The sequence below is a fragment of the Ursus americanus genome, chromosome 26, assembly GCF_024610735.1.
Source record: "Ursus americanus isolate L20-20 chromosome 26, mUrsAme1.1.p, whole genome shotgun sequence".
Classification (NCBI taxonomy): Eukaryota; Metazoa; Chordata; class Mammalia; order Carnivora; family Ursidae; genus Ursus; species Ursus americanus.
In genome coordinates, this window is record NC_142152.1 from 31045071 (window position 1) to 31067675 (window position 22605).

Below are 22605 nucleotides of genomic sequence, written 5' to 3' on the forward strand. Positions count from 1 at the left end.
TGCCCAGGCTACCTCGCAGGAGCCCTGGCTCCCCCTAAGTCTCCGGAACAGAGATTGAGAGACATGGACACTAAACAGGGTGGAGGTGTGGAGAGAGAAACTTGCCCCCAGTCAAGGTGGAACCAGTCAGCACTAAACGGAAGCTTCCATGGGGGCAGTGAGGTGGCAGGCAGCAGTGGACACATCATCCCTAAAGAAGTAGGGATGTCCCGGGGCTGCTGGCCACAATGATGGGGTCATAAGCCACTTCCAGGGGCAGTCACAAGGGTGTTTCTAGCGGCAGCAACTAGGGAGGGCCTGGCATCCCTATGGTCAACGGGGCCAGCTTCTATCTGCTCCATCAGAAATGGCAGTGGTGGGGCGCCTGGGTGGCACAGTCGTTAAGCATCTGCCTTCAGCTCAGGGCGTGATCCCGGCGTTATGGGTTCGAGCCCCACATTAGGCTCCTCCGTTGGGAGCCTGCTTCTCCCTCTCCTACTCCCTCTGCTTGTGTTCCCTCTCTCGCTGGCTGTCTCTATGTCAAATAAATAAATAAAAATCTTAAAAAAAAAAAAAGAAAGAAAGAAATGGCAATGGCTTCTTCCGGAACCAGTCCTGTGGCATGATTTGGGTCATTGTTCTTGGCTGGGTACCTCCCAAGTCTGGTCTCCAAGACATGATATATAACTGCTTGGGCAATCTCTCCGGCATTTCTAAGTCTTCAGTAAAGTCTTGTGAGAGATGACAGCTAGTTTCGGCTGTGGTGTGAAAGGGACTGCAAGCATTCCTGGGATGGGGAGTTAGAGAGAGAGCGATATCAGCCTCCTCTCTCGGGCTGGGTAGAGGGTCTGGTGCCTGCAGGAGGGGACCAGCAGCACTGCCCAGAGAGGCTGCTGGCCACAGCGGATATTGGCCACCCAGACAAGTGAATGGAGAAGACACAGGCTGCGGCCAGGACAGACACAGGCACACATCAGTGACAGCCCCTGCAGGCACCAGAGGGCAGAGGACCCCGGGAAGGGGGGCTGCGGCGGGATCTGCTGCGTGCCAGGGCAGCGGCCGGCGTTTGGACTAAAGATGCAAAGAGAAAAGATTCAGAAGCACAGTTATCGACATGCAAACGGTACGTCTCTTTGGACAATGGGTTTTCACGTGATTTTATTTTCTTCTTTGTACTCTGTTTTCCAAAGTCTCTACAATGGCCGTGCTCTTTGTCATCTTTGCAATGAAGGAAAAGGAGACGGCCAGGCTGGAAGCGAGAGGGGTAAGGAGGAGAAAAGGGAGAGAGGCAATGGGGACTGTGCTCCTGACCGCTGCGTGGCTCCCTTGAGAAATCACACCGTCTTTGACAACACTGCTTGTCTTCCTTCCTTGTGGGAATGAGATGATGGCCATGCCCTTGGGAGAAAACTGGAAGAGAGAAGGAGGAGTCGATACTCCCCACAGGAAAGTAAAGTGAGGGGCCTTGTCTAAGCCTCCAGAATCCCAGGGACATTTGCCAACGGTGGCAGTGGCCGCTATGAGAATGTGGCCTTGTTCCAAGGCGGTAATTGCATCCTGCCTGCTGCCCTGCCACCTCCTCGTCCCACAGAACGTGGCCACCCCCTTCCTGAGCATAAGTGCCGGGGAGCCCCACTGCCAGCGAGCACCCGCTGGCCCTCTCCGTCTTGCCTCTGATTCCAGCTATTTTTGCAGCTTACTCTCTAAAGAGAGTGAATCGTTTGCTGGTGCCCACAGTTCTGTTTCATGCTTCTGTTCTGTCTGCTGGGATGTTCTTCCCCTTTCTATGCTTGTCAAACTCCCGTGGGCTCCTCACAACACAGTTCCACTACTGCCTCCAGCAGAAAGCCCTCTGCCTTCTGGCTAGCGTGACCCATCCTTCCCCGGCTGCCTCTGCTCCTGGTGCGTTCCCCTGTCCTGCATTTGCTGTCCACCTACAGGCATGTCTCCCTGTCTTTGCAGCAAATACGCGGTGTGTCTTTCTACACTCGCTCCCTCTTTTTTAGCACTGAGGGAAAATAGGGGAGCAATTGTTTGAAGTAAGCTAATGTATGAAGGACCTAAAATAAAACTGTTCAGCCGGAAAGAGATAAACTGTCCTGACTTTGTAACATTGAATGCTAGAAGGGGCATATGTTACAGAGAGACACAGGCGCTGGACATACACACATACCACACAGTACGCATCTGCGGGATGGAACTGAATATCAACAGCACGGAACTGCCTCAATGGGAGAGCGTTGACTATCTGAACATGGCCATTTACAAGGATAGAAATTGTATGTGGGTATTCCTGAAGTTACACAAGAGCTCCCTGGAAGGTTTTTTTTCCTTACAACCCCATTTAGATTATAACACCGTAGGCGGTGACTGATAAATCTGTGAGATGTTTGTGGTTGTCGCACCAATCCGAGGGGCATTCCCGGCACGCAGCGGGAGGGGGCGAGGATGTTCAGACGTCCTGTCTGCAAGAGCGAGTGCCACGGATCAGACCATAATCCCAAATGTAGTGTGAGTTTTGACTATCCCACTGAGAAAAATTCATGTTTATACTTACGTGACCTGAGAACTTAACTAACTCCCTTTTACGTATAAACACACACACACAATTTTTTTCAGCATAATTTCAATATAAGCTGAATTTTACAAGAATATGACTCCAACGTACATTGCAAGAAGGCTGAATTTTGACTAACTGGAACCCTGCCGAGAACTGTTCTCCCTTTTGGAAAAGGACATCACGCGGGGGGGGTGGCACTTTCATCACTGGTACGACATGCCTGAACTGACCCACGTCTGGAGCAACTGTATTCCACACGTAGATGCCAGGAGCTCACTGCTCTGGTGGCTCTCTGGGGGGTTTCGTGACCAACCGCCAATGACAGAAGCATATTGTTCTATTCTAAATGACCAACCCTTCATCTCTCCTTCATACCGCAGCTAGACAGTAGCACTGGAACTTGCAAAATTAGATGTGTGGATCAGCTGCACCCTCTATGAGATTCATTTCAATGTGGTAAATGGGCACGAAGGGATACTTGCTCTAAAAGGGGGTGTTGGGTATTACAGGGTTGAGAACCACTGGATGAAAGTAAACTGTACGTCATACTTGAGGTTGACTTGAAAAGTCTGTAGAATTATACTCACAGGTGTTGCCTGATGAGACAAAAGTCCCCGGTACACAAATACCATGTGTCGTGTGCAGGAGGCATTATCAGAGGACTGCTACCCTACGGACCACCCTTCCATCAAAATAATTGCACTTCAAAGGTTAAGACGGGGGCATTTTTTTTTTCCATTGACTTTCATTTGCACACAATGCTACTTTGGTTTCCATCTTCCATATCAAAATCTATGATAATGCCCATGCATTCACTCATCAGGTATGGATTACGTGCTCTGGGCGCCAGGTGCTGTGCTAGAAACTGTGCTGAGGATGCAGACAGGACGGGGCCTTGCGGAGCTCTCGGGTTGATGGGGACAGCAGGCATTAAACATGTAACTCCAATTTGAGGAGATGAATGTTATTCTGGGGTGTACAAGGTGCTCTGGGAGTACAGGGTGCTGACCTCATTTAAAAGTCAGTAAAACCAGGGATGCCTGGATGGCTCAGGCGGTGAAGCGTCTGCCTTTGGCTCAGGTTATGATCCCAGGGTCCTGGGATTGAGTCTTGCATCGGGCTCCCTGCTTGGTTGGGAACCTGCTTCTCCCTTTGCCTGCCACTCCCCCTGCTTGTGCTCTCTCTCTCTGACAATTAAGTAAATAAAATCTTAAAAAAAAAAAAGTCAGAAAAACCTCCCTGAAGAACTGACATTTACCCTCAGAGCCAGAGGACCATGGGGCCTCTCGGAAGCACCATCCATACGCCATGCAAACATCCGAAGAAGAGACCATGGCACAGTCAGTGTGGACACAGGCCCCCTGAAGGTTCCCCGTGGAAGCGGAGACATCGCCCCATATACAACCATCAAGGATCTCACTCCAAGACAGAACGCTAACTGTAAATTTTTTTTTAATATTTTTTATGAACTTTTCACAAAATATGGTTAGTGAGTTCATCTTTTTGTTGCTTCCCTCATAATAAGAGAAGAATTTGAATTCAAGACATTTCTAGAAATATTATTAAAACTAAAGGCATGTGATCATTTTTTTTTAAATGGAAAAGGGATAGGAAGCAACGTGCCCATTTTTCAGGCAGGGGGCAATCTCATCAACCCTCAAACTTCCCCCATAGTGGCTCCCAGAAGCAGGTGTCACATGTTTCTGTGGCCATCTGGACAGGTCCTCTTCCTCCTCTTCCCTGGAGAAAAGGTTGACAAGCCTCCAAAGGAAGGTAAAAGAGAAAAACACCTCATAGAAATACAGAACCAAAAGCAGCAGAGGCAAGAAGCAAACAGCGATGTCAGAAAAAGGATGAAAGCCAAAGAAAGTGGTAAGACCACTGCAAGAACGCCATATGGCACTGATATGTCTGCATTTTATTTTAAATGTTGATATTTGCTTTCTTGTTAGCTTTGGTGCCAACTCTGTTGCAGTGCTCAGTAAAATTCATTTTTAAAATCACACAGAAGCTCTCTGTACTCTATTCTTAAGCTCATACATAAATTCCTATCCTTTTTTTAACTGCGAGCTATATATCCCCGTTACTAATTGTTCAAACAAAACTGCAACGTGGTGTTAAATTGGAAGGGAAAGTCCTGTGGACTGAGCTGAGATGCCCAACACATTTGTTTGTGCCTAGGCCGCTAGAGGAGGTAACCAGGGTGTGGGGGTGCAGATAGGTAGACAGCCAAATAAAAAAACTCCTGTAGAAAGACTGTTGATGTTTCTATTGAATTCACTTCTGCTGGGACACCTGGGTGGCTTAGTCGATTAAGTGTCTGACTCTTGATCTCAGCTCAGGTCTTGATCTCAGGGTTGTGAGTTCAAGACCCACATTGGGCTCCATTGCTGGGCCTGGAGCCTACTTAAAAAATAAATAAAAATAAAAATAAAATAAAATAAAATACAATAATTCACGTCTGCCAAGGCATGGAAACAACTGACAGAGGAGACATCATTCCATCGAAGTGGAGCCACGGGGGCAAGTACATAGGATTCGAACATGAGAGACAGGGTGTTGTACAGCAAAACCTATCTTTCAAGGGTCTTTTTGGATATTTGGGGTCCAGGTATCTTTCGGGAAGGTCTGGGAACATTTTGATGCTTTATAAAAATATGAACTGGCCCTTGTTTTCAAGATCTAGTGAGAGCACACACCAGCTGAGAGGCGATTAGCATGTAGCTAAAATAAATCCTTTTTCATTCTTTGACTTTCCTTTTACTAGAATCTGTGTATGTGATGGGGCAGCATGGGCACATCTGCATATACATTTGCAGCCCATTAAGTGCAGCCAGGGAGACAGAGCACACCCCCCCCCCCCCCAGACAGAACAGCAGGGGCACACTCAGACCTTCTATTTTCTTCTTTCTTTGAGTCATGGCCAAGGCATCTTTTCCTTGTAGGACAATGACTGACAATGAGCTTTGTCCCAGGCCCAAGCCCTTCCTTCTGTTACTGCCGTTCCCTAAACTCCTCCAGCCCGTGCATCTCCCAGCCCATTCCCAAGAAGGGTAGGACTAAGGGCAGCGTCAGCAAGCATCTCTTCTTCATTTGGGGTTTGTGGGGGTACTGCACGGCCTGCACACCCTGGGTGCATCAAAAGGAACCTGGTCATCTCCCCTTCCTCTCCAATCAATTCACAATCAGTAAGTATTTACTGAAGTATTTATGCCCCCAAAGTGCTCAGCACTGAGCAGGTCTGGCAAAGGGACAGAAAAAGAAAAGGCATCCAAGCTCTATATTCAAGGCCCTTATGCTTGACTTAAAAAGAACAACCCATTATTATGCAACATAAGACAGGTGCAGCACTGAACACGTGTGTGATGTCAAATACGCAAGCTAGAATTCACAAGTCCCGCCTCTGGGCTCCCATCGCAAACGGCATGCTTATTCTAACAGTAACAGCATGTACTGAGCGCTGACTGTGTGCGTATCAGGCAGGCTCTCAGGCATCAACTAAATACGAAAAGGGGGAGCTACTATTGTTACCTCATTTTTCAAGTAAAGAAATGGACACAAAAACAGACACATAGATCAATGGAACAGAATAAAAGACTCAGAAATTAATTGACCACAGTTATATGGTCAATTAATCTTCAACAAAGGAGGCAAGAAAATCCAATGGGGAAAAGACAGACTCAACAAATGGTGTTGAGAAAACTGGAGAGCTATCTTTAAAAGAATGACCCTGGACCACTTTCTTACACCATACACAAAAATAAATTCAAAATGGATTAAAGACCTAAACGTGAGACCTGAAACCATAAAAATCGTAGAAGAGAGCACAAGCAGTAATTTCTCTGACATTAGCCATAGCAATATTTTTCTAGATATGTCTCCTGAGGCACAGGAAATAAAAGCAAAATTAAACTATTGGCACTTTATAAAAATAAAAAGCTTCTGCACAATGAAGATAAACAATCAACAAAACTGAAAGGTAAAAGAAACCTGAAAGGCAACCTGCCGAATGGGAGAAGATATTTGCAAATGACATATCTGTTAAGAGTTAGTATCCAAAATATATAAAGAACTTATAAAACTCAACACCCCGAAAAGAAATAATCTAATTTAAAAATGGACAGAAGAGCTGGGGCGCCTGGGTGGCTCAGTCGTTAAGCGTCTGCCTTCGGCTCAGGGCATGATCCTGGCGTTCTGGGATCGAGCCCCACATCAGGCTCCTCCGCTGGGAGCCTGCTTCTTCCTCTCCCACTCCCCCTGCTTGTGTTCCCTGTCTCGCTGGCTGTCTCTCTCTCTGTCAAATAAATAAATAAATAAAATCTTTAAAAAAAAAATGGACAGAAGACATGAACAGACATTTCTCCAAAGACGACATCCAGATGGCCAACTGACACATGAAAAGATGTTCAACATCCCTCATCATCAGGGAAGCACCAATCGAAACCACAGATATCACCTCGCACCTGTCAGAATGGCTAAAATCAACAACACAAGAAACAACAGGTGTTGGCAAGGATATGGAGAAATAGGAACCCTTTTCACTCCTGCTTGGAATGCAAACTGGTGCAGCCACTGTGGAAAATAGTATGGAAGTTCCTTAAAAAATTTAAAAATACAACTACCCTAAAATTAAGTAATCACATTACTGGGTATTTACCAAAAAATACAAAAACACTAATTCAAAGTGATATATGCATCCCTATGTTTATAGCAGCACTATTTACAAAAGCCAAATTATGGAAGCAGCCCAAGTGTCTATCGATGGGTAAAGAAGATGTGGTGTGTGTATACACACACACATACACACATATACATGATGGAATACTATTCAGCCGTAAGAGGGAATGAAATCTTGCCATTTGCAACAACATGAATGAAGCTAGAAGGTACAATGCTAAGGGAAATAAGTCAGAGAAAGACAAATATCATATGATTTTACTCCTATGTGGAATTTAAGAAACAAAGCACATGAGCAAAGGAAAAAAACAGAGACAGAGACAAACCAAGAATCAGACTCTTAACTATAGAGAACAAACCGATGGTTCCCAGAGGGGAGGGGTGGGGGATGGGGGAAATAAGTGTTGGGGATTAAGGAGTGTACTGGCTGTGATGAGCACCGGGTGTTGTAAGGAAGTGCTGAATCCCTGTATTGTACACTTGACACTAATATAAGACTGTATGTTAACTATACTGGAATTTAAATTAAAAGCTTAATTTAAAAAACTTAAAATTAAAAAATAAAAACAAATAATTTTTAAAAAGAGAAAGGGGCATAGCCCAAGGTCACATGGCTGGTAAGTGGTGGATCAGGCTTCGGCACTGAGGCATGTGGCTTCAGAGGCAGCCTACCCAAGCCCCGGTCTCATCACGGACATCGGTCTTCATCTATGTCTGTTTCTTCCTGGGGAAGGAGTGTCTCCTGCTCATCGTCACATACCCGTGTTGAAAACACAGAATGCATTATTTGATAATGGCTTATTAAAGTGACCAGGGGAGAGGTAGGAAGGAGCGGCCACTATGGGAAGCTGGAGAACGAAACATTACAAGGTGGATAAAACAGTGTCAGAGCAGCAGCAAGGCCAGGTGGATACCGGACGTCACCAGCATGCAGGGACCCCAGGTGGCCTGGCATTGAGCCGCCCTCCCTGCCGGCAGCTCTGCTGCAGGGCCGGAGCTGAGGAAGCATGATGGGGACAAGCGCAGGGACACAGATGGAGCTGAGGGTGGGAGGCTGGAGGGGCAGGTGCAAGAGGGAGACAAGGCACAAGGCACAGCCTCGCCGTTTTGCCTCCAGTGCGACAGGATGGCAGCCGTTGGGGCAGCCAGGACGGGAGGAGCAATCAGCTAGCCATTTACCAAATGCCGTCTCTGCAGCCTTTGAAAGTGGAAGAAAAGAGGAAAAGCAGAAAACAACAAGTGCTGGTGAGGATGTAGAGAAATTGGAACCCGTGTGCATTGCTAGTGGGAATGTAAAATTGTGCCACATTGTGGAAACAGTCTGGCAGGTCCTCAAACTGTTAAGCATAGAATTACCATATGACCCGGCAATTCCACTTTTAGGTATGGCTCAAAGGAACTGAAAACCGGGACTCAGATATTTGCACGCCTGCGCTCATAGCACGTTATTCCCAACAGCCAAAAGGTGAAGCAACCCAAGTGTCCATCAACAGATGATGGATAAACAAAAATGTAGTGTATACAACAGTGCAATATCACTGAGCCTTAAAAAGGAAGGAAATTGTGACTCATGCAACAACATGCAGGAATCCTTAAAGACACGATACTAGTGAAACAAACCTGTCACAAAAGCACAAGTCCTGCATGATACACTTACATGAGGTCTCCAGAGTGGTCAAATTCCCAGACAGAAAATAGAATAGCAATTGCGGGGGGGTGGGGGTGGGCGGGGGGAGGGTGGGCTGGGGGAGGGGAGAACGAGGAGTTAGTGTTGGTTGAGTACATTGTTTCAGTCTGGGAAGATGAAAGAGTTCTGGAGGTAGATGGTGGTGATGTTTGCACAACAACGGGAATGTAATTAATGCCACTGAACCAGACGTTTTTAAATGGTGAAAATGGTCAATTTCCCACAGTAAAAAAAAGGGGGGGGGCATAAGGAAAAATGATGAAGCAAGGCTCTGAAGTATCCCACTAACTCCTGGGGTTATCTTAAATGAGAAGAGAATTTCTTTGAAACAGTGACTATGGCCTGGACAAAAATGCTAATTCCGTGGAGAAAAAGAGAACCCAGAATGACATGGAAACAGCACTGATTTGAAAAGCCAGTGTTGCTCAGTCCCTTTGTACTCAACTTTTTCAGTATAAGAATCCCTTTTAAACATTAAAAAGACATTCCTCAATACGCACACAATAGAATGTTTTATACACACCGATTGAATTCTTAATGATGATTCCTCCAAGTACATTCAAAAAAGGGTAGTATATACGTGAAGGAGACCTACTATTTATTCTTTCTACCAGCAATGTTTGAAGCACAAAAAGTAATTCTCTGATCTTTTAAAATAGAACCTCGGGCCCCTGGGAAACCACCACCCACAGGGTGAGAACCACAGCTCTGTGCTAACGAGAGACTAAAGCTCAGCAGTAAACTCCCAAGACACAGTACAAAACCATCACACCGAAAATGCTACAATGCACAGATGCAGCTCTTTGCAGAAAATAAAAAAGCAAAGCATTTCCCCCCAGAAAGACAAAGTGTATTTCCTCCAACAGGAACGTACATGTCCTGGGCTAGATTTAATCCGGGCAGCCCTGCCTTACACGGAGCTCTCAGAGCCTACTCAGCAGTATGACTATACTACGCCCTGTCGTGCAGTCACGTCCCAAGGGAGCTGCCTCTTTGGTGTGGGTGTTCCGAACAGTGGCATGCCTCTCAATGAGGGTGTCTTCCAAACAATTTCCCTTTCCTCGAGCAATGCGAAATTTATCAATGACTACTGACATAGTGTTACTTAGAAATCACGTTCCCTGCTGCCCTGGTATAAACATGCTGATCATATACCCAGCACCGTGATGGGCAGACTCAGCTCAACAAGGGAGTTTCTCAATTTTAATTTGTTGTAAGCTACACCAGAGTGGGTTATTACTTTCTTGACTCACAGAGGTAGCATGAGGCTAAATGTGTGTGGGAAAAAAAAAAAAAAAAAAGCCTTTTTTTTTTACATTGACATATGTAACCAAAAAAGAGAAAAGAGTTCTATAAAAAGGCAAAGGATTATTAGTCTATTAAATCAGTGCCTTCCAGCGTGACCAAACTAGCCTGTGAAAATTGGTGATGAAGGGTGAACATGGGAAATCATCATCCACCTGTTAAGCTGGTTTTACGATACTAATAAAAATGTGGTCCTAATAAAATTCTTGCATTAAATCCATTAACTCAAAAGTACCTGGAAGTTTTATCTTTTTTTAAAGATTTTATTTATTTATCCAAGAGAGAGAAAAAGAAAAAGAGATTAAAAGCAGGGGGAAAAGTAGAGGGAGAAGCAGACCAGACCCTGAGATCATGACCTGAGCTGAAGGCAGACACTTAACCAACTAAGCCACCCAGGCGCCCAGCACCTGGAAGTTTTAGAAACAGGTTACCATGTGGTAGATTTAAAGCATCGCTGGGTTTGTGGTGGCCCCAACATGCAAAGATATAAAATGTCTTAATAAAACCCCTGGGATTCTAGAAAGTGATCATGTGCTTAATGGGCAAGTCCTAGCAGATAATGAATATCCGTAAAAATCTTGCACAGACTTTCCTCTATTGGGTGACCACTGAGGAAGAACTTCTTCCACAACATTTCTTGAGCTTAGGACTGAGTTAAATCCCCACTGGGAATCAAGGTCTTGGTGTTGGTTCCCTCAAACTCCAGATTCTCAAAACCATTGAAGCAGAATGTTGAGACAACTCAATGAATCCAGGAAAAGGAGAATGTGTTTGAGGGCAAGACCAGCTGGCTCAGATCACCAAGAGGCTTGGCTTCGAGCTGTGTGTTCCTCTTATTGTCCACACTGAGTGAGTTGTATGAAGTGGGGCAACAAGGTGGACGAACACAGAGTGGAGAATATCATCTGTCTGGCAACTTCTCTCTTGCAGGTGGCCCAGGATGAGGCAGCCATTAGGACAGCATAAGCCTTTCTAGGAGCTCGTATTAGCATTAGTCACATAGCAGACATGAGCAAGGGGACATTTAAATCCTAGATGAATTTCCAAGAGAAGGGAACACCAAGAAACAGACATTTGCTAATAATGAACCAATATTAGGGAGATAATGCAGGCGCACAGAGAAGAATCAGAGACTAGTGTCCAATTCGAAGTATCAACAGATCATATGAAGCTGGAAAACCAGAACCCTTGGAAAGCAGAGAAAGACAGGGCCGACATTCACTTTTCTCAACTAGCCATCTTTATCTGTCCCCGGGTCTTCCTAAATCTTTCATGGAGACTCTTTTTTTTAATTTTTTTTTATTTTTATTTTTTATTTATTTATGTGACAGAGAGACAGCCAGCGAGAGAGGGAACACAGCAGGGGAGTGGGAGAGGAAGAAGCAGGCTCTCAGCGGAGGAGCCCGATGTGGGACTCCATCCCAAAACGCCAGGATCACGCCCTGAGCCGAAGGCAGACGCTTACCAACGCGCTACCCAGGCGCCCCTAGACTCTTCTGAACTATCATATGCCAACCTTACCTTACAAGAGAAAGAAGGAAGGAAGGATAGTGGAAAGACTAAGTCTATGCATGCAAACTGGGGCAGGGTCACCAGCTTTGGAATCCTTACTCTGTTGCTTAGGGGCTGGGTGACCTTGGGCAGGTCACAGAGCAGTCTAAGCATTCCAATCTCATAAGAGTAAGAAGATACTGGTCTGCCCGGGAAGGCTGTGGAGCAGCTCACTCTGGTAAAGCCCACAGCCCAGGGTCTGGCATACAGTAAACTCTCAAAGCAGGTTAGCAACTCATCTCTAGACTTCACTACTGAGGTGCCTTAACCCTCAGTCTGACCTCGACCAAATCCCACTGGACAAATGACAAATCCAAGGCTCCCTACAAAGGTCCTACACGTAGAAGTTCATGAGTGATTGGCCACCTCTAAGTAACAGTCAGATTCCCAGAAGTTACCTGTGATCAAAGCTTGCCAGAGACGGGCTTTGTTAAAGCTACCTTAAAAATGTGAAAATGTTGAACACTATGTGGGCGGTATTTTAAGTAGTTATATTTTAGGCAGAGTTTGCAAGCTTTAATGTTTATTGAAAAGAGTGAAAATGCATTTTAAAAGCCATTAAAGCCTACAGTGATCTCAGATGGCAACAGGAAACACCAAACAGACACCAGCTAGCTACCAAAGATGAGTCGAAGAAGAGGAAGAATTATATATCCAATTAGTCCTTACAGGGTCCACTAATGACAGTGCTGAGATGGTTTGCCTGCTAAAAAAAAAACAGCCAGAACAATCTATGTTTGTGTATATCATCAGGGTCAGGTCCCCAGGCATTTTCCCTCATTGGTGAGAAACGATCTTATTCCCAGAGCATAAAATTTCTAAAGCTCTCTTTACAGACCCATGCGAGACAGGAGAGCTCTGGGCAGGAGAGACACCAGCACTGAAAAACCAGGTAAGACCATTGGCAGGGACCCTGGAACAGGAGTGGAAGATTCAGCCAGGGGAGCAGGGCATGCACCTTGGGACCTGTGGGACAATTGACCTCTTATATCTCAGCAGAGCTGTGGCTTAAGTGGGGCGATTTTGCCCCGAGGAGACATTTACTAATGTCTGGAGATGGTTTTGGCTGTCCTAACTGGGGGCACTGGTGATCCCGGCACCTAGTGAGTGGAGGCCAGAGGTGTCACCAAACATCCTGCAATGCACAGGGCAGGGCCCATGACAATAACCCAGCCGCAAGTGTCGACAGTGACAAGGCGGAGCAACCCTGAATTACAGGAAGAGAGAAAAGAGGGGGCCATTCATGGACAGACTGTGTCATGGGCTGTCACTTACAGATGTTGTGCATTCGGGCGCCTGGGTGTCTCAGTCGGTTAAGCGTCTGCCTTCAGCTCAGGTCATGATCCCAGAGTCCTGGGACTGAGTCCTGCATCAGACTCCCTGTTCAGCGGGGAGTCTGCCTCTCCCTCTCCCTCTGCCTCTTCCCCAGCTCACGCTCTCTCTCTCTCTCTCTCTCTCTCTCAAATAAATAAATAAAATCTTAAAAAAAACAGATGTTGTGCAGTCTGGTTTGTGAATGTCATTTATGGAGTATGTCTCAAGTTCACATCCGTGCCTATCGTTAAAGCCAGACAATATCCTTAAACTAATTTAGAAGAGGCCTGCTTGATAAAGCTTTAAAAATATTTATCTTCTTTGAAATTGTTTTTAAAACGATTACCTCCCACCCCTTCCCAGTCCCTTAGGGAAAGTAAGAAAGCAATTGTTCACATTAAACCCGGGATCCTCTCTCTGATCAGAATAAACCCACATTATCCATGTAACATGAATTGTACTGAGTTATGTCTCAGGAATGTTTAATACAGTACGCACGAGTGTAGGTGCGATACAGAGGCAAACAGACACGTACGCATATGTACACACACACACACACACACACACACACACACGGGCACTCTCAGCCTACCATCTCGCCCTCCCCCCACCTCTTTAGGCTGGCGTACGTAACTAATACCCGATGAGTATTTGCACTACTAATAGAATTAGAAATCGTAGTTGAACCCACAGAGCTGAAAAGAACACCCAGCTTCCAAAACAAGAGCTTTTATCTTCTTGAAATAATAATTCTTTTAAGTTCATCCCATTGCTACTGGGGGCTAGCTCAAAGACCACTTGTGAGTAACAGAAGGCTCCTGCCACGTGTGCCCTTCAAAGTGTTTCCCTGACTCATGCCAGGCACATGGCAGAGGCCCCCCGCAGTCCTTGGCTGCCACCACCAGCCCCTGCCTGCAATCCAAAGTGATTGATTAGCCCACTAATTGAACATCATTAGCAGATTGAGACTGTCATCACCCCGTCTTAAGCATCTCACAGCCTCTAAAGTCCCCAGGCAATCATGGCGCTGATAAGCCTAGGGTGATATGTTATTATTTGTCAGCTACACCGAGGCTTCTTTGGCTCCAAAGGCAAATAAACATTTCTGCTGCATCCTTGGGGGAAGAGGCCAAGGAAGAAAAAGAGTGTCTCTTAGTTTTAAAGGTAATATCAAAAAGCTTGCTGTTTAGCCAGATAAAAAGAGGCAGCTGCTTCCCACCAGAGGCCAAAGTCCAGCTCAGAGCAAGAAAATGGGATCCAGTCCAAAATCTAGCCAGTTTTCCTACAGCATCCTATCAGGTGACAGTCTGCCCGGCCCAGCAAAAGAGCCAGCCCACAGCAGGGGAGAGAGAAGCTTCCCGCTTCCAAAATCTGCTTCAGAGCCCAAGGTCAACCTTATTTAATTCCAAATAATTATCCTTCCTTACTAACTGCCCAGAATTCCCTCTGGAAACCCAGGAAGAATTAGTTTTACTTTATGTTATATAAATACTTAAAAATCATCTCCATGAATTAGCATGACATGTTCAAAAATCTTACACTCTACGTTGGTTTCATGGCATGGATGACTATATTTGGCAGTTAGTATTTTTGGCCCACCTGGAAGAGGTTAAGGCAGGATTACAGGTTCAAGTCCAGGCTATAACCCCCACTCACTATGTGGCTCTAGCCACGTCACTTAATAAATTATGGGTTCCATTTCTCAGAGTGAAATGAGCCTCACGGAGTAGCGTTCCCCAAAGAGTGACCCACAGGCCAACTGCATCTAAATTTTAAGGATGCTTATCACCGTAGAGAGGGGCCCACAGATAATCCCAGACATCACTAGTACTCACACATTTTCCCATCCTGGAAATCACTTCCTGGAGATCAAACTATGCATTCCAGGCCCCCTTTGTGGCTGGGCGGGGCCAAGTGACTAGCTGGAGCCATTGGGCCAAAAGGCCAAAGCTCCTAGGGCCAGGGTACAATGCCCAGCTTTCTTCCTCAGCCTGGAGGGTTCCCAGGGCTACAGCAGCTCTGGCAAGGGTGAGAGAAAGCTAGGATTGTTTGACACCCCCACATAAGTTAGTCTTCCCTGACTGATTCAAGGATCCCAGAGACCACCCGATTTATGACAAGGAGGGAAGATAGCTTCCTTATGAGTGGTCTTTGCAGCTAACGGTAGACCGGAACTGAGCCAGACGCTCTCATTTGCTTACCCCAACTTCTTCTTCACTACTGGAATTCTCATGTTGTTCATCACAGCAAGGTAGTCAGCCCCGGGAGAGGAAGCATGATTCCTCTGTGCCAAGGGTTTTGAAACTTTAGTAGGCATCAGAATCACCTAGAAAGCTTGGTAGACACAGATTGCTGGGCCCCAACTTTGCTAAGAATTTTCATTACTAACCCGTTTCCAGAGGATGCTGATGCTGATGGTCCAGGGAACCACACTTTGAGAACCATGGGTCTCGATCAATGGATTGTCAGATACTCTTCTTTGTCAGATACTCACTTTCTTAACTCCCCTTGCAGGTAGGAATGGTCATATGACCCAGTTCTGGTCAGTGAGACAGAGCGAAGTCTGCAGGGTAACTTCTGGGGAAGATTTTTCTCCCGTAAAAGGAGACCTTTTGTCTTGCCTTAAATGTGGTCGAGTAAAAACATGATATTTGGTCCTGAGGCAGCCATCTTGCAAACCATGAGGTAACAAGCCTGAGGATGAAAAGCCAACATGCCAAGGACAGCAGCGCAGACAGAGAGAACAAAACATGTGGAACCTCGCGTAAAGTTGTGATTTGTAACAGGAAACAAATATTTGGTCTTCCTCCCATTCTTGGCACAGAGGTCCTAAAACCCTTGGAATTTCCCGTGATGACAGCAACAAAGGTGTTTTTTGTTATGTCGATGACATGACTTTTGGATCACCTAGGGATGGGGGCTGGTTGGCAGGGAAACCAACCAGAAGGAGAGGGTTGGAACTTTCGACCCCACCTCCTGGTTTCCTTGGAGCGGGAGGGGCTGGAGGTTGAATCAATCATCAATGGCTAGTGATTGGCTCAATCAGGCCTATATAATAAAGCCTCCATAAAAACCCAAAAGGAGGGGATTCAAGGAGCTTCCAGGTTGGTGAACGAGAAAGCTTCTATGTGCTACTGTGCCAGGCCCCAACTTCCACAGGGACAGAAGCTCCTTTATTCAGGACCTCCCCACGCAGGTCCTCATCTGGCTGTTGATTTATATCCCGTACAATCCTTTGTAATCTAGTGAGTAAACTGGTTCCTGAATTCTGTGAGCCATTCTAGCAGATTTATTGAACCCAAAGAGGGGATCGTGGGAACCTATGATCTACAGCCATGTGGTCAGAAGCACAGGGGACAACTTGGACTTGTGCCTGGCCATCTTGGGACTGAGTTCTTAACCTATGGGATCTGATGCTATCTCTAGGTAGATAGAGTCAGAGTTGAGTTGAACTGTAGGACATCCAGTTGGCATCAAAGAATTGCTTGGCTGGGGCGCCTGGGTGGCACAGCGGTTAAGCATCTGCCTTCGGCTCAGGGCGTGATCCCGGCGTTATGGGATCGAGCCCCACATCAGGCTTTTCTGCTATGAGCCTGCTTCTTCCTCTCCCACTCCCCCCCTGCTTGTGTTCCCTCTCTCGCTGGCTGTCTCTATCTCTGTCGAATAAATAAATGAATAAAATCTTTAAAAAAAAATTGCTTGGCGGTGTGGGGGAAAGATCTACACATCAGAACTGGCACCACGATCCTGATCTTCTCACTGGGGAACTGATGTGCCAAACCTGAAACAGCCTTCCTCCAGGCTTCTTGCTATGCAAGATAAGTAAGTGTTGAACTTTTAACCCACGGTTAATCAGTGCTGGGGCAATGTCCATTCTCCTGGCCTCATGTTCGACGTGGAAGGACTTTAGCCAGAGGAACACTCTGGCTGCTCAATCAGACAAGTGACTTACAGGCGGACTTAGCAGAAGGGACTGAGCTCTGCCCCCTTCTTCTCGCATCTGAAATCGTCTGCTATGCAGAGGTATACTTTGTTTTTCCCTCTATGATTTAGCAAGGTTAGTTGGGCTGACCCTGCTCTCATTGAGGGGCCCTGTGCTGCCAATGACTAGAAGAGACAGAATTTCTAAAACGGCCCGTGAAAATACCCCACCCTAATCCCCAGGACCTCTGCTGTGATGAGCTCTCACTCCCATGACAGTCATCTATCATATGGCATGGTTGACCTTGAGATGTGAGTCTGATCAATTCACATGAGCCCTTAAAAGCAGGACACTTTCTCAGGCTGGTGGCAGAGGGACAAAGGGAAGTCACAGAGATACAAAACACCAGAAGAATTCCATGTTGGCTTTAAAGATGGAGGGGCCATGTGCCAAGGAATTCAGACAACTCCTAGAAGCCAAGAATGGGAGGCCTCTGCCTGACAACAAGCAAGGACACAGGAATCTCAGCCCTACGACCCCTGGCAACTGATTTTTGGCAAAATCTGAATGTGTCAGGAAGCAGATTCTTCCCCAGATCCAGAGCCCCACCCAGCCAGCACCTTCATTTCAGCCCCATCGTATGCTGAGCATAGCACCCAGCCAAGCCCGCCCGGACTTCTGACCTACAGAACCGTGACACGATAAATGGGTGTTGTTTTAAGTTTCCACACTTGCGATAATCTGTTACACATCAGTAGAAAACTAACACAGCAGGTAGGTCCTTCTGATTCAGGGTGAAGTGGCTAATAAGTCTTTCTGGCGTCAAAACCAAAGCTACAGGGTGCCTGGGTGGCTTAGTCAGTTAAGCATCTGCCTTCGGCTCAGGTCATGATCTCCGGGTCCTGGGATGGAGCCATGTGTCAGACTCCCTGTTCCTTTCTCAGTCTGCTTCTCCTTCTCTCTCTGCACCTCTGCTTATGTGCTCTCTCACTCTCTCGCTCTCTCGAATGAACAGATAAAATCTTTAAAAAACAAAAAACAAAGCTACATCCTCTGATCAGCTTGTCAGCATCAAAGCTGACATCTTAATCTTCATCGACTCCCACGTCTATTTCTCCATTATTTCTGATTTCAGAAGGGGAAAAAAAAGAGAAGGGAAAAAAGGTTTTTTTATTCATTTGCTATAAACCCAGATATTGTATGACTCTGCAGCCAAAAGCATTCCTGAATAATACATTAACCTCCAGTAACTCTTGAAAATGAGGCTCAGACCTGGGATGTGGTAGAAGGACCCAAATCATGTCACTTCAGAACACAGGCACCCAGAAGGCTTATTTTATATTTTATCTTTACTGAACTAAAAATCGTCTCTTCCCTACAGCTGAGAGAAAACACAGCAGATGAAGAAAAAGACTTAAACCTTGAATGGGTAGGAGGGGGAAAATGTACCTTCCCCATAGGAACTAAAAATCCACAACCCCCAACTTTGTTGTTTATAAAATTTTCAATTTTCAAGTCATCATCTAAGAGGAGCTGGCCTTTGAGATGTCATTTAAACGAAAGGCAAAGCGCTTTGAGATTTTCCACCAAAACTAGAGGCAGCCAGCGAAGTGCAGCTGGGTTGTTTCTGTATTCAGGAAGTGCGCTTCCACTCCTCCTGGAACTCAGTCACCCCTTCCAACAGCACCCTCCTCCGAGTTCTGCAAATGCATGCATCGCAGGCTGCCAATGTGATAATATACCGCGGTTTCCTTCCTAAAAGACTCCCAGTCTTCGGTGGTGATGGTGCCGCAAGGAATTGAGTGCGCCATCAGCATAAAAGTGAAACGCAAGGTTTTTAAGGCTCTGTCCCAGAGTCCTTTGCACCATCCATCCATCTGAGAGGCAGTTTAAGGGAAGGAGACTAGTACTCTCTCCTTGTAGTTCGAAACTCATTAGGGGACACTAAGTCCCCAAATTCAGTAGCAGATGTGGTCACAATGATTTCATTTAGAATACAGTAACTAATTTTTTTTTTCTAAACGGGGAATTTCAAAAGCTTTTCGTGCAATCCTTTCAGTCTACAAATAAGGAAACTGAGATCTAGGGAAGCTACATAAAAATAAAAATGCCAGATCAGTCATTTCTCCATTTGAATCCTGTTCTTCTGAGTGTTCAATCCACTGGCCTCATTTCTCTCTAACTTGGAGGGCCATGAGGCCCCGGCTAACAGGGCACCTCCGAGAAGCTCAAAACAGCTCTTGGAGACCGGCTGCCACGTCTGGTTTAGGGAGACCTGAACATCTGAGAAGCAGAGACGCTGAGCCCTGACGGTTTCCATGGTGACCACTGAGCCCAAGTGCACGTTCTAATGAGCCAGCTGGCCAGCCAGCACCTGGGAGCAAAGGTTGTGGGACATTCCAGGAAAGTCCCTGCACCCCTGAGCTCCTCAGATGAAATCTGAATGGGTGGCTAGGCTGCTAATAAGGGTTTCTTTCGGGAGACAGATACACAGCAGGGCTGAACTCTATGTGTCTGGCCCTGTGCCAAGCTCCCTTCCATACATTCTTTCATTTAATCCTCACCAGAACCTTCTAACATGGATTCAAATTCTATCCTCCTCTTTCTCACCGATGAGTAAACTGAGGCTGCTCACCCAGGATCACTGAGTTCATAAAAGGCGGCTCTAAGCCAGTTCTCCTGCCCCGTTCCTCCACTCTCATAAACCTGAAACCGCTCACCTAGGGAGCTCCCCTGTCTTTTTCTAAAGAGAAGTCGTGATGTCTTGTCTCAGAGAGAAAAACAAACACAGCGTTAAAACTCACCGCTGATCTATCTTTGCCCATCATTGCTAGATTCTGAAAAGGTCTCAAATTGTCATTTATAGATACTAAGCCATCATCAGAAACAACTCCCTGAAGACGGTTTGAAAGACTCAAGAACTAGGTCAATAATGAAAAAGAGAGCAGAAACGATGTTACACCTGAGCCAAACAAGTTTTCTGTAAAATCATATGAATAAGTGTTAGGTAAAGGGCCTTGGGAATCCCAGGCCAATCATATCTGTTCCACAAACCTATCGCTGAGGCCAGGAAAGCCATCTTTAGCAAATAAATTCCTTGAGTTGAGTTTTTGTCCCTTGTTTAAAGGTAAGTATTCTCAGGAAGAAAAAAAAAACCCTCTAAGATAATAGCAATCATCAACACCTTAGTATAAATTAGTACATCAGTGTACTATTGCTGAAAGAGCACACGGAAGTGAGAGGACAGAGAGGGTGGGGCCATGAAGAGACACATACAAAGCACGACGCATATCTGGAAAAGCCAGCCTTCCGGAAGAGGTCTTAGAAGCCAGGATCAGTCTAAAGACACCGGACTTGGAAATAAAAGGGAGTGAAGAATTTCCAATAACAAAACAAATGGGTTTACTTCTCTACTTTATTGCAAATACACTTAGAAACCCATCTTCCATCTTTAAGATGAAACTTAATTTGCCTCCCACCTTCAGAAAACCTCGTTTTGGCACACCTGTACTTAACCCTCTTGTGTTGTGATTGCAGAAATACCACTGTAATGAAGGAAACTGCTAAAGAGAAGGGAGTTTAGGGAGTTTAGGCACAGTACCTGTGACTACCATTGGCCAAAACAGAAAATCAATTATAACATTAAACTCGTCCGTTAAAAGTGGCAATGATATGATAACACCCTGACCATTCCTTCTGGATCCCATCAGGCTAAAAAGCCAGTGGGATCAAAGAGGTTAGGGTTTAAATAGATGCAGTACTCACTCGAAAGACCTTCTCCACTCTTGCAATGCTCTTCCCAAAGATGGTTCCAAGTTGGTCTCCAATTCCAGCCAATAAGAAACCAAAGAGCGGAATTCCAAAGATGGCATATAAAATACAAAAGATTTTGCCTCCTTCAGTGCTTGGAGCAATATTCCCATACCCTGGTGAGAAATAGTAAAAAAGAGAGAGGGAGAGTGGTGAGGTGGCAGAGAAATCAGAGAGGTGAACCAGAGAATCCGCAGATTTCTTGCAGGGTTTCTGCGCTCCCCCACTGCACGAGCTTTGGGGCGTAGAGCATTATCAACGGCCCTCTAACATTCAGAACATCGTTCCATCGCTTCTCTCCCTTCTCTCCCTGGAAACAGTTTTAAGGAGATCCAGCCTTCCTGGATCTTAATGTGTTTAATTAGATTATATTTTAGGAAATTTGTAGTACCCCTGAATAGCATTGCAGATGAAAACCAGTGTCATCCATCTCAGAAACACCAATGTCTTGGACATGCATGGTTCAGGGAGAACTGAACATCCAAGGAGGGTTCACCACAGCCCTTTTTAGACTGGAAAAGAGTTTCTCCTTTATAGTCTCATCCCATGGGCATCCCCTCCACGTAACAGACGGGCTGTCCTCGACATCTGGCTCTATAGGGTGATGGGCGCTCCGCATTAGGCAGGATATGTGATCTGGCACACATTCAGAAAGGACCCATGGATCATACAGCCCTACTCTGAGAAGCCTGAAAATTGTACAGCAGGGAAGGAAGACTGTGCCTCTTTGCAGGCTGACAGCGATGTTAGCTCTGCTTGGCTCTTTTTCTCTTTACTGGGCACTTTGCATCGTCTCTGGGTCCTGCCTCTCCTCCCACCTGCTTCTTTCATCAAGGGCTATCAGGCGCTAAATACATGTTTATTGGTAGAATGGATGTTTGAATATAAAAGAATCTTTTTATAGCCATGTCTATAATATGTATTTCAAATAGTGCTTGAAAACACCAACATCTGCATTCTTCAGAATTCTGCAATTATGTAAGTAACTTCTGTATAGTGAGCACTGGGCTTCCTCTACGTGGATGGGGCTAAGGGAAGTATTCTGGGGGAAAGGCTATGGTGTTGGCATGAGTTGCAGAGAGATGAGCATCTAAATTGCTTGATAGTCGGTCTCATGCTAATGCGTAATGCAATGTTATGCTCGCTAGCATCTGCAGAGTCACCCAACTGTTCTCCCATATTAGAGGAACTCATGCGGGGTCTGTTTCTAAATCCATGCGATGGAGGAGTTATGGGGTTCGTGGCTGAGGGCATGTTAGGGATGCGGCACAGCCAAGGCCAATGTTGCCGCTGCCCCATCCTGCACCTCCTATGAGCCTAGAGAGCTCGCTGCTGCTGTCTGTCTTTGGGTGATGAGTCACCTGGCCATTTTCCTTTTCAATTTTCTTGTCAGAATCATTCAAACCTTTTATCATGAATTATCTAAATTACAGTTTCCATTTCTCCCATGAGTGCTCAGGCAAGCCTTCCTCGTCTTGCATTCCTTTTACTCAGCACCATTTTCATTTAATTGTGCAAAAAAGGCTCTTAGAACTTTTTTCAGGTGCTTTCAGGAACTTGGACGAAACCATTTTTCTAAGTGTTGCCTTCTAGAATAATCTGATTTACACTGAAAAGGGAATAAATGTGCCTACACAGCTTCGCTTCACCCAGGCCGACGGGGACCTGCGGAGACATCGATGACCCTTGCTTGACTGTCTCAGCGTTGCCTGATCTCTGTCAGGGAATGTAGGTGTTCTTTTGTCTCAATATCTCAGAAAGACACATGTTGTAGACACAGCACAGGCAAACGAGGATCCG

At 45.9% G+C, this 22605-nt stretch overlaps 1 protein-coding gene across 1 annotated transcript in view; it reads right to left on the reverse strand.

The window, feature by feature from the left end:
* The window catches only part of KCNK10 (potassium two pore domain channel subfamily K member 10), a 65171-nt gene that overhangs the window by 16732 nt on the left and 25834 nt on the right, over positions 1-22605 (reverse strand). Inside the window, exon 3 of the mRNA XM_045807980.2 lies at positions 20761-20921. Coding sequence (XP_045663936.2) covers positions 20761-20921 — 161 coding nt within the window. The remainder of the gene's footprint in view (positions 1-20760; positions 20922-22605) is intronic.